We start from the raw sequence: 12,912 nt of genomic DNA, 5'->3' as shown, positions 1-12,912 counted from the left end.
GATTTCATTTTGTTATATTCTGTCACGGGCATGTAGTTTAGGGATGCCCCACTGTCGAACATGAATTGTGTCTCATGGGTCCCCACTCTTATGTCCAATGGGGGATACCTTTGTAGTTGATCTGGGTCTGATACCATGCAAACATATTCATCTGTATAATCAGACTCTGCAGACGTTGATCTTGATTCTCTCAACGGTGATCGTTTCGGTGACCTTCTGGTCCACTGGGATCCATGAGAGTCTCGGCTGGAACGGGACGATCCAGAGGATGATATCGCCCTGTCTTGCACTGCTTTGGCGTAATGTCTTCTGGGATCAGACCGCAGCTTGTTCGTTTCACCTCTTCTTTCTTTGTTGCATACACCACACATCGCTTCAAAGTGATTCTTTCGCCCACACTTGTGGCACTGTTGACCCATCGCCGGACACATCTGCATGCGGATAATCGTACCCACATCAATAGCATTTTCTAGACTGTTCTGACTTTCTTGCATGTTCGGCCTTCTTGTCTCTCCGGCTAGACCCGTAGCGTCGACGTCCTTTGGGTTGATGACGAGAGGCCGGTCTGTACCTTCTCTGGCGTTCACCTGATCTCCTGCGAGTGTTGGTGTTTTGCGTCCAGAATTCTTGTTCTTTTCTCTCGCTTCTTCCTGTCTCCATGCATTTGGTGTGCTCCTCCTCCTGATCATGTACCCTTGTCATTTCTTCTATCTCATCAAGATTATGGCTTTTTCTTAGCAATTTCCTCCGCAGTGTCTCGGAGTGACAACCCTTGATCACTCGCAGTCGGATAGCGTCTTCCGTTGAGAACACATCGAAGTTGCAATACTGAGATAGTCGACGTAGCCTGGAGATGAAGGTGCTCATCCTTTCTTCCTTGTCTTCACGAGCTTGATGTAATAAATCTCTCATAGTCCACATCCTTTTGTGTATGAATTTCTTATTCAGCGCCTCTTTCGCTTTATCATATGTTCCTTTCTTATCTGCAGGCAGCTCTTTAATCACCTTGCTGACTTCCTTGCCAACCAAATTACGCAATGCAATGAGTTTGTCTCTATCTACAGTGACCTTTGACCCTTCAAGATAGTCCTCAAAATCTTCTAGCCACTCCTGCCATCGGGGGCCCATGCTTCCACCAGCCACCAGCGTTAGTGGTTCAGGGGGACGCAGGTGTGATATATGAGGCTCAGCTGGGGTCGCCACAGCAGCATCGCCACCATTCTGCTGTGGTGGATTCGACATCTCTGCAAGTGATTGTCAGAGTCACCTTTCTTTCCACTGGTGTTGGTTGCGTTTATCAATGCTTGTTTGGTATATGCCAGTGCTTGTTTGTGCATTTACCAATGCTTGTTTTCATTTACCAATGCTTGTTTTGCGTTTGCAAGTGCTTGTTTTCATTTACCAATGCATGTTTTTGCATTTGCCAGTGCTTGTTTTTGCCTTTACCAATGCTTGTTTTCATTTACCAATGCTTGTTTTGCATTTGTCAGTGCTTGTTTTTGCAGTTACCAGTGCTTGCTTGCTGGAGCCCTGAGCCGCCTAAAATGGCCTCTTTCCACTCGCACATAAGGATTGTCCTGTTGGCTGCCTGACTCCAAAATGGCCGCTGCTAGTGAAATCTCGGTTCCCTCGAGACTTCAACTTCATTCATTCTCTTAGCTCCAATCCAGTCACTGAGACTCACCGGACCGCCGATCTTTGTCAGCAGCACCGTAGCAGCCGCGCTCCACTCACTTTCACTGGATCTTCTTCACGATGGGGTCAGGGTAAGCTCCCGATTCTGTCGCTTCACTCGCGGCCACTTCCGACCCCTTGCCATGTTGCACGCATCTGGGGTGAGCTCCCGTTTTGGCGCGAAGGGACTCTCGGCAGCAAACTTCTTCCAGCACTCACTCGGCAGCGCTCCACACGATCAACGGATCGTGGAGCTGTCACAACTGTCGCTGGCATGGGTACTCAGGCGGCGATCTTCTCAGGGGGCACACGTGTCGCGACGGCGACTTCTTCTCGGTGCTGCCCAGGGACAGGGCACTCTCTCTCTCAGTGTGGGGATGGCAGGTTACCTCATCCCACCCTCGTCGCCAGCTGTAGTGTCGTGCATGCAATAATGACAGACACTTACTTGAGATTTATGGAGCTTTATTGGTACACTCCTTACTCGTCCCTGTCCCTACTCTAACTGCCTCTTTCCTGCTCATGCCCCTCCTCTTCCTCCACCCCATGACTCCGCCCACGCCTAACTACTAGAATGCTCAAAACAGAACACCCAGTGTGCGGCATTCAGCGCCAGTGCATTCTTCCTGCCTTTGGTAGAGCGCAAGGGGAAGGTCAGTGTATTGGGCAATCCCAGGATAGCATAGCAGGGAGTCTAAGGATAGTGGTGTCAAAGGCCTTATCAATTTCATCTAGGATCTTTTCCCGATAGCTTGTGAGCTTTGGGCAGCTCCACAGAAAATGAAGGAGGGTACCAGGGCTACCGCAGCAGCGCCAGCAAAGGCCATCGCATTGAGAGTTTCCGTGTGGACCTTGGAGTGTGCGGTGTGGTGGGTCCTGTAGAAGACATACTCCCATTCCTTGTCTTTTAGGGTGCAACCTATTTCCGCCTCCCACCGTCTCTGTCATGCGGTTCAAGCCCTCTTGGTGCCCTGAGTGAGGAACAAGTATATTTCAGAGATGAGTTTGAGGTCGTCTTTTATTTAAGAAGAGCCACTTTTCAAACTGCAGCATCTCTCTACCAGCCATTTGCATATGTAGGAAGAGGTCCGAGCCTGCAAGGCCGTAATCCTCCTGGAGCAGCTTGAAGAGAATATGACCCTAGAGGTCGAACAGATGCCCCAAGCGCTTACACCCACCCTCCATCTATCGTGTGCTCGCCCCTTTAACCATCCCAAGAGGAAATCAGGGATTGAAAGTATTGGAGTCATGGGAGAGGGTAAAGTTCTAAGATTACCCCACGTGGACACTATGTCCCAAGTTAGCATAGTGGGGCAAGTGACTGGCGAGGAGTATAGTCCCCAGGAGCGTGACGACTTAGGTAACCAGGCCTCCCTCCAGATATGAGAAATCGGGCCCCAAACAGAACGGTTAATCTCAGTTTGTATGTTCGAAAGAGAGTTTGGTGTGGGCTGCAAGTGAAGCATTTGGAAGAGTTATAAGGCCCGGGGTAAAAGATTCATTTTAACCGCAGCCAGTCTCCCAAGTCTCGGCAGGGGCAGGCGCCGCCAATGGGCTAGATCTTTCGGATGCGAGAGAGTAGGGTAATAGAGTTCACTGCCGCTGTCTTGGTCAGACTTTTGTGAAGAACCAGTCCTAGGTATGTTATACCATCCGTCACCCAGTCAAAATCAAATTGAGCACGCAAGGCATCTACTGTCATTTGTGTTGCAGTCAGATTCAGTATTTGAGACTTCTGCAAATTTATTTTAAATCCAGAAACCTGACTGAACACCTGCAGGTCTGCCACGATCGCTGATCGAGGTCCAGGGATGTGCTACTGAGAAAATGATGTTGTCTGCGTAGAGGCTAATTAAATGGTGGTCAGCCCCGAACGGGACACCCTGCGCCTGTGGACTGTCCAGGAGCCTCTTAGCAAAGGGCCCCATATACAGGGCATAGAGCAAGGGGGAGAGAGGGCAGCCCTGTCTGGTCCCCCTACCCACCGCAAAGTCGCACAAGAGTATTCTGTTTGCCCTGACTACAGCAGATGGAGAGCTGTAGATGCTTGCCACCCATTTTCAAAACCTGACACCCAAGCCGAAGCGCTCCAGAGTGGCAAACAGATACGGCCCATGCACAAGGTCAAAGGCTTTCTCAGCATCGACCGCCAGTAGTAAAGCCTCCACCTTAGAGCGGTGTAACTTGTCAATTAGGTGGCAAATCCTTTTGGTATTATCTCCGCACTGCCTATTCAGGAGGAAGCGGAACTGATCCAGGTTGCTCAAGCTGGGCATGAAAGGGTTTAGTCTATGGGCCAGAATGCTAGAGTACAGTTTCGCATCAATATTCAGCAGAGAAATCGGCTGATAGGAGCTGCAGAACACCGGGTCCTTTCCTGGTTTGGGGATGAGCGAGATTGTCGCTCGCAGCATGGAAGCCGTGAGAGTGTCTGTATCCGCAAAGGAGTTGAACAATTGAGTGAGCAATGGAGCCAGTTCCGCACAGTCTTATAGAAAAGAGCACTAAAGCCGTCAGGGCCTGAAGCTTTCAGGGGATTTAGACGGGCAAAAGCATAGATCACCCCCTTTATCCGTATGGGGGCCTCCAGCCCATCAGCCTTGCTGGACTGGAGTGGGGTGACCTCTGCGCCACATAGGTACTCACTTGGGTCAGCAAGGTTAGAAGACTCTGCGGAATATAGGTTCTCGTAAAAAGACCGGAAAGCTGGCGCTCTCCCGGCATCGTCTGTGACTTCAGACCCACGCTCTTCCCGCACTGCTTTAATTGCCTGGGCCGTTCGTTGACTGCAGAGACAATGAGCAAACATGCAACCACCCCCATTTTAGCCCACATAATATTTATGCTTCAGCGGAAGCACCGCATATTGGGCCCTATCGAGGTCCAAATGCTTCATCTGGAACTGCTCCTGCCTCAACTGGTGCAAGATTGGGGGGCACCTGTGTATTTGTGGATTGCCTCGAGTTCCTTCACTTTGGCTCCTAGGTCATCTTGTTTAGCCTGCCTAGTTTGGTTATCATAAGCCGCTTTGGCAATGAAAGCCCCTCTCGCGACCAGTTTAAGAGCCTCCCAGATGGAGGCCAGAGGCGTGGAGCCGTCATCATTAAGTGCTAGATAATCAGCCAATGTACATTATAGGTCTTCACTACCTGCGGGAACCGTAGCAGGGAGTCTCTCAGGCACTGGTGTGATGGGGGCAAATGTGTGGGCGGCAGGTGCAGTGTAAAGGTAGTGTGTACATGGTCCAAGAGAGATCGGGCTTCAATGGTAGAAGCACTGGTGCATGCCCATACGGCCTGGGTGACGAGGAAGTGGTCCAGACGGGCGTATGACTTATGGGCCGCTGATTAGTAGGAATAATCTTTTACATTGGGATGTAAGCTACGTCAAGCATCTTTGATCCCACAGTTGTATAGACATTCACTACCGCTCCCGAATATAGCTCCTGCTCCACCTGACCTCGGGCTGGAACGGTCCAACCCTGCATCCATAACTAGATTTAAGTCACCACCCCCCATCACCAGGCAGTCCGTGTATAAAGGACCGCGGCCAAGCGTCCATCAGGAATTTCTCTTGGGGCTCGTTTGGGGAGTAGATGGAGGCTATTGTGATTTTGGAAACCCCTATGCGCAACCTCAGCGCTAGGATACGCCCTTTGATCTCCACCATGGGACCCAACACAGAACCCCTAAAGTGTGTGGAAAGCAAAATAGTCACCCCGCCCTTCTTACTTTTCCCTGAAGACCAAAACTGTAAATGACATCCTCTATGCTGCATGTGGTGAGTGTCGCTATAGAGAAGGTGGGTTTCCTGGAGTAGGCACACATCCCCTCCCATATGGTCGAGCAATGAGAGCACTGCCTTCCACTTAGTGGAGTTGCTAAGGCCACTGATGTTAAAACGGACTACCTTGACTTCCATCGATGGAAGAACCACCATCGGAAGCTGTGACTAAAGCTGTGGGGCATGTGCGGAGGGACACATCTCAGAAGGGACCCAGTGGACACATGCAAACAGACAAACCCTGATAGAGGAGCACTGGATAAAAAGCTCACCGGAGAGAGGACCCAGCACATCCCAGAACAAGGAAAACAAACCCAAAAATAATAAAACAACAACCTGGGCAAGCCCACAAAGTCAATCTTGAAGGTGGTCAGCAGGAAGTGGAATACGCCAAAAGAGTGAAGGCACCCCTATTCAACGAAGAGAAAAACTCCCCTGCCTGCGCCGCACCAAAGAGGATAGAACAAACCCAAAAGCATATTACACTCTGTCATTAGAGTCCAGGGTGTCCTCTTCTGCACCAGCCAGGGTCCGAAGAACGGCAGACCTCTCTTTAATGATTGTGGTAGAGTCAGGGTGGAGGTGACACCAAAGCCCTGACCTCCCCAGGGCCCACGCCTGTGGGCTTCTGTGTGCCCGACTCTGTAGCATCCGGCTGGGAAGACAGGTCGTCGTGATTCAGGTTCAGCACTTTACATGCTTCGGTCATGGAGCAGACTTGGTGCAGCTTCCCACCAAAATGGAAAATGAGGCAGAATGGGTGGCCCAGGCACATGATATATTCTGCGAACGCAGGTGGTTAGTGATGGGGCGGAAGTCTCTTCTCTTTTGAAGGGTACTGGCCGTCAGATCGTGAAATAGTTGGGCAGAGTGGTCTGGAAGCGTAGAGGTTGACTCAAACAGGCCGCTTCGAGGATCTCCTCTTTCACTGTGAAGTCGTGCACACACATTAGAATGTCTACAAAAGGCCGCTTGAGGCCTGTGGGGTCCCGGGACATGCCACTCGCCCGTAGGCCCCAGAAGACATTCCGCCGCCACTTCCTCTCCCGAGTTACAGACGGTCTGCTGCGGCTGCACCCGGCCTCACCTCTCCCTTGGCCGGCGAGCATACAAGACAGGCCTGGGCCTGCAGAGCTCCCACGAACCAATGTGAGCCCACGGCGTGAGGCCTACTCGTGCTGATTCTAGCCTGCAGGCTGCGGGGGGTAGCAATCGCATCGCCCAACGGTCACCAAGTGAGGGGCGGGTGCCCACTCGGTCCCCCTTCCTGCTGCATTGGTGTCCACAGGGTTTCCGGCAGCAGCCCATGCAAGGCCAGAAGAACGTGATGAAGGAGAAGTGCGGATACAGGGGTGATTCAGGTGGGGCCCCCCGCTGAGCGAGTTCCACCGCGACTGGGATTACTACTGCCCTGCTGCCTGTGGCGGGATGGCAGAGGCCTGAAGCTGAGAACTGGTGTGGCCTGCCGGGGGTGGTGATGCCGGGGTCTCTCATCCTCTGCTAGGTCCCCTCTGCACACCCGCAGGCCAGACGAGAGAGGTCCATTCGCTGTACTGGACCCTGCAAGTAATTTGGGCTGCTCCTGCGGACGGAGGTTCAGTGGTGTCTGTGGGTGGTGGTGCAGCAGACCACGAGGGGTGCCGGTGCTCTGCTGACCTGCATCCCAACCACCTTGGGGTCTGGATGCCCCGTAGAGCATCGCAGAGCCGACTGTTTACCACCACCACGCACTGAGAGAGGGACAGGGACTCTGTCTTGTTGCAGCGGAATGTCAATACTCCCAGCAGAGCACCTGGGTGCGGATCGCACCTCTTCTGGGAGATAGCACACTTCATCTTTCGCCTAACAGCCTCCTGATGGACACATCCCCTTTCTTCTGGGCCGGTCCACGATCAGTGGGAGAGCCAGCCTCAAAACCCCACAATGGCAGCAGGCGAAAGCAAGAAAGGTAGGCCCGTTAGAGACCTCCTCATGAAGTTGGGAGAGGATGCCTCTGGACCTAACACGACACCAGGTGGAGACAGCCCAGATGTTGCAATCACAAGGGAGTTTATAGAAGCATTGTTCCCTTCCCAGAGACAGGACATCCTGGCCATTAAAATGGACTTGCAGGAAGACTTGCAGGAGGTGCGAAGAGACGATGATGCTGTGGGGGAACTGTGGGGGAGCTGGAGGCCTCCCTGGAGGACACAGCAACTGCCAGGGACTAAGATCGCAGCACTCTAGCAAGAAATCCTACGACTGCGAGACCAACACTCGGACCTCAAATTGCACTCCGAGGACCTGGAGAATAGGTCGAAGAGGAACAATATCCATATGCACGCATTCTCAACCAGGGCAGAAGGGGAAGACCTCATGGGTTATGTCCAAGACCTCTTCCGAGCAGTTTGAACGCACGGTGGACTCTTCCTTCAAGATCGACCAATGCCACCGTGTAAGCCCACTGCATCAACGTTTCCAGGAGGCGCAGGCCCTGATGTGGCAGCAGATGGAGCCGAAGAGCACACGCTCCTCGCTGTTTGACTTCGGGCACTGCGGCGCGCCTGTCGAGCCCCTCCAATAGTGGGGTGCTCAGCGGGACACACGTCGTAGGGTCACTTTACACTGTAGGCTTCACAGTGGGCCCAGGGACAGTCGCTTGTGCCTGCAGGCCAAGGGTCGTAGGGTGCAGCCGCGATAAGTCTGCTGGGATCCGCAAATGTGGAACGCTGCAGAATGCCCCCTAGAGCCCGCATGTGCAGGTGGGGCAGGCCCGCAACCTCTACTGCAGCGCAGTCTCTTTCTAAAGAGGCTGCTGTTTTATATCCACATAATGCAAAATAACTGATGCAGGGCTTAGTCCTACTTAAGCCGTAAATCGGAGGGTAACTGCATGTAGCAAGTAGGTTCATCTGTATCATATACTCAATTGTAGTGGAAGGTATGACCAGAGTGAATAAAATCCATGGTCTCACCATCATATCCAAGGGGAATGCACAAAAATCCTGACAGCCTGCGTTATAGATTTATCTTGCGTGTATTATGCTAATTAATCCGTGAAACTGTAGGACTCATTTGCAAACACACCCACATACCCCAGTAGCAATGTTCAGCTGACCTTTCCGTGATCTTGATTGAAACGAATACTGCTCGTGGAAATGATTGTGAATTGCGCCTGCTTACCTTCTCTCTGGCTGGCGTCGGTTGCATTAATCAAATGCAGATTCCATGAATAAGAGAGATCACTTCTTCCCTGGCAGTCTGCACAAACAGCTTGGACAGAAAACTCCTGGTTCCAGTTTACAGAATTGCCTTCACAGTGGTTACAAATTAATCGTGTGAGCCTATAAAGGAGGAGAACAAGCTAGTTGCATAACTGTGGTAGCTGAACAGGCTGAGACAAGTGAATATAAACTGAATAATAATGTACAGGTATGCCATCATCATCATTGGAGTAATTGACACCACTGCATCTCCACACAATCACTCCCAGTGCCACACAATTACACCATGCTCTGCAGTTCCATCCCTAATGTGTCCCCTACAGAGTCACTTTATTTGCAAGGGCCACAGTTCTGGTAGCAAGATGGAAGCACCATCGGTGGTAGAACTGGATTTTAAGGTCATGGTAGCTGTCCACTATAACCTACATTAGGACTGTGTAAAAAACATTGTGCCAATTTGGAAACGTTCTTTGGGGACTATGGTGCCAGTTTTCAAATAGCCAAAATGGTGTGAGATCTTGCTAAAATTAAATCTACTATTTTACTTGTTCTTTCATCTGTTGCAGACATGTATGCCTCACTGCAGATTTGACACAAAATGAAATTGTTGAAGGAAATCTGTTAATATTTCCTGACACTCCTACCACTCTCTTGGGCAAAAATCTCAAACTGTTTGTATACTGGTAAATCAGGCCTCTGTGGGTTAGGGAACCGCCACGGAGAACCCAGCGCTCCTGCACCTCTCCAGGCTCCGTGCTCCTCCACCACCAACAGCTCAGCGCCCGGGAGGGCGCCATTTTCTGCAGGGAAGCTCTGGAGCTCACCAGGTCAGTTCGGGGGCAGACTACGGGACCATCGGACCACCAAGAGCCTGCTTTTAGCTGCCGCTGAGCCCCCCACGCACAACGCCACCCCCCACAGCGTGTTTAACTGGGCTCTGGTGAGAGGCCCCCTCCTCCTTCCCTTGAAACTTTGTTTTAGACTTTGCTGCCTCCTGTTCTGCGATCAGCTGCCTTGGCGTCTGTGGTCTTTCTTCCCTGACCCCTGGTCTCGGATTGAACTCCTCTGTCCCAGCTCCTCATGGACGATGAGGCTGTGGTTTTGCTGTGGACTGCCTTTCTTCCCCCGGACCTGCTGGCTATGGCAGCCGTCTTCCTGGACTTTCGGACTTGGACCTTTATGCTCCCCACCATTTTTTTTTTATGACTCGCTTCTTCTTCTACCTTTCTCCTCTGCTATTTTAGCGATCTCTGACCTCCCCCTCTGTCCTAGCGACCTTTCTATTGTCTCTCCCGTTGCCTCTGACACACTACTCACTGTCTTACTCATTACTATCGGCTTCCCTCTCTAGTTTGTCTCACTTTCCTGCCCTTCTCTGTCCCTCCCTTGGTGCTGTGACTGCATCCCCCCTCCGACCCCACTTAATGGAACTCTGCTTTTCTGTATATAGAGATAACTTTAATCACTAGTATATGCAGTAGACCTTTGGACTCTCTACCATACCTATTCGACTCTTAGAGTATATCCATTTGCATCCCTTTCCTATGTATATAGAGATAACTATAATCACCAGTCTCTTTTTTGTGTGACTTTACATCTTGTACATTTGCAAAAAAATTTCTGCGTGTATCTTTTATGTAACACATGTAATTTTAAGTCCTTATGTTTTGCAACTGGTTCTTATGTAAAGCGCTCTGACACCTTCGGGAAAAGTTCGCGCTATATAAAATCGCATTAAATAAATAAAATAAATAAACAACAAAAATAACACGTGGGCCTCAGACTTAAACCATGTGGAAGTGTAAACACGGGTCAGGAGTAACCCAACATGGTAGTCCATCTACTCAAAAAGCCTGGGACATGGTAGATATAGTCTTATCACATAGTACTGATGGAAGGAACCTCAAGGCTTTACCTAAGAAAAAGACACATTACTTTTAAACCAGTCCAACTCAATACATGTTTAACACTCTTCTGCCCCTTCAAAGTGCAATTCAGTTGTCGCGTGACAGCATTTTTAAAAATATGTTATGTTAGATGCGTAACGTGCATGCTAACACAGTTCATGTTCATGCAATGAATGGATTCGAGCATTTGATACATTTAGTAAAGGGTCTTGGGTCTATATTTTATGATTTTGTTCCCTAGAGTACCTTGGCTTCATTTTTGTGCCATCTAAGTTTGTAGGTGGTAAATTGTTATATGCTCGGCTTTTCTGCTGTTCAACTTGTAATATCAAGCCACGGGTGCTTCCATTCTGTGCTGCAGTGTTCAGAGAGGCTAAAATTCTACTTGCTGATTTGACCTAGTGCAAGTTTCGTCCAAGTGCAGTGCGCCTTTATTTGCTCTAGTGACCAATAGATAGAAACTAAATAAAATAATCTAGCTATTGGGGCGGAGCAAACAGATCAACTGGATGCAGAGAAGAGATGCTGTAAAATGGGGAGCGGATTTGAAAACTAATGGCAAAAGGTAGGGGCTTTAAATGGCTCAGCAAATATAATAAATACATAAAGGTGCAAGGCAGATGACTATACTGCAGTACGTTGTTGTAAAGCTACAAACAATATTTGAGGCACATTTAGTATTCACTCTAATCTTATTTTTAATCGCTGAGTTTGTAGAAGGATAGTCTGGTTTTAGTTATTCCTCTTTGCCAGACTTAAATGAGATATTAACATGCTTTCGTGGCACAAAGGCATTTTCAGCTTGAACGTTTTCTCATTAGTTTATCAGCAGACTAGAAAACATGAGTCTGCCCAAGATGCCCTAAAAATATGTTGCTTGAGTGTCCAATCCATTAAAAAAACCGAGGACAAGAGGTATTCGGCAAAACATGAACTGTTTGTGAATTAAACATTAAGGCTGGGAGAACAGTTAAAGACACAGGGTCTGAGGACTGTCTTAATTTACAATCTGCAAGTGTTCTTAAATACAAAATGTGGAGTTGTAAAAGTTTAGGATGTACCATATGTGGTGAGAAATTTTGGTTGTTGCCTTCAGACAAATGAATTGTCGAATGATAACCCACAGGTGGATCTCAATTTCTCATGAACACAATGCGGCCAGTGGATAACGTGTACAGATATTCAGCATGGGTAGTGTGTGATCACTACGCGTGCTAGGTCCTGATTGTTTATGTGTTCCCAACGGATGTACCATGTTACAACGCATACCATTACAACTACCTACCATTACAACGCAACTTTTACAACGCAAAAACTTTTACAACGCATGTATTTACAACGCATTTTTTTACAACGCAGGTACCTTTACAACGCATACCATTACAACGTAAGTATTGGTAAGTATAAGTAAAAAAAAATTAATGTAATTTCATTTAATTTAATTTCATTTAATTAAAATTTATTTTTAATTTATTTTTACCCTGTACCCCTGTACCCCAAAAACTAAAAACTGACCCTGAACCCCAAAAATACCCCTTTACCCAAAAACTAAAAACTGACCCTGAACCCTAAAAATACCCCTTTACCCAAAAACTAAAAACTGACCCTGAACCCCAAAAATACCCCTTTACCCAAAAACTAAAAACTGACCCTGAACCCCAAAAATACCCCTTTACCCAAAAACTAAAAACTGACCCTGAACCCCAAAAATACCCCTTTACCCAAAAACTAAAAACTGACCCTGAACCCTAAAAATACCCCTTTACCCAAAAACTCAAAACTGACCCTGAACCCTAAAAATACCCCTTTACCCAAAAACTAAAAACTGACCCTTAACCCCAAAAATACCCCTTTACCCAAAAACTAAAAACTGACCCTGAACCCTAAAAATACCCCTTTACCCAAAAACTAAAAACTGACCCTGAACCCTAAAAATACCCCTTTACCCAAAAACTAAAAACTGACCCTGAACCCTAAAAATACCCCTTTACCCAAAAACAAAAAACTGACCCTGAACCCTAAAAATACCCCTTTACCCAAAAACTAAAAACTGACCCTGAACCCCAAAAATACCCCTTTACCCAAAAACTAAAAACTGACCCTGAACCCTAAAAATACCCCTTTACCCAAAAACTAAAAACTGACCCTGAACCCTAAAAATACCCCTTTACCCAAAAACTAAAAACTGACCCTGAACCCTTAAAATACCCCTTTACCCCAAACATATAACATTTAAAATACTTACCAATACTTACGTTGTAATGGTATGCGTTGTAAAGGTACCTGCGTTGTAAAAAAATGCGTTTTAAATACATGCGTTGTAAAAGTTTTAGCGTTGTAAAAGT

The 12,912-nt window shown here is 48.5% G+C and overlaps 1 protein-coding gene across 1 annotated transcript in view; it reads right to left on the bottom strand.

The window, feature by feature from the left end:
• The window catches only part of PKD1L1 (polycystin 1 like 1, transient receptor potential channel interacting), a 1,739,639-nt gene that overhangs the window by 889,642 nt on the left and 837,085 nt on the right, over positions 1 to 12,912 (bottom strand). Inside the window, exon 24 of the mRNA XM_086964902.1 lies at positions 8,620 to 8,780. Coding sequence (XP_086821028.1) covers positions 8,620 to 8,780 — 161 coding nt within the window. The remainder of the gene's footprint in view (positions 1 to 8,619; positions 8,781 to 12,912) is intronic.

The sequence above is a fragment of the Lissotriton vulgaris genome, chromosome 4_1 (assembly GCF_964263255.1).
Source record: "Lissotriton vulgaris chromosome 4_1, aLisVul1.2, whole genome shotgun sequence".
Taxonomy (NCBI): domain Eukaryota; kingdom Metazoa; phylum Chordata; class Amphibia; order Caudata; family Salamandridae; genus Lissotriton; species Lissotriton vulgaris.
This window is presented reverse-complemented; position numbering and strand designations above follow the sequence as displayed.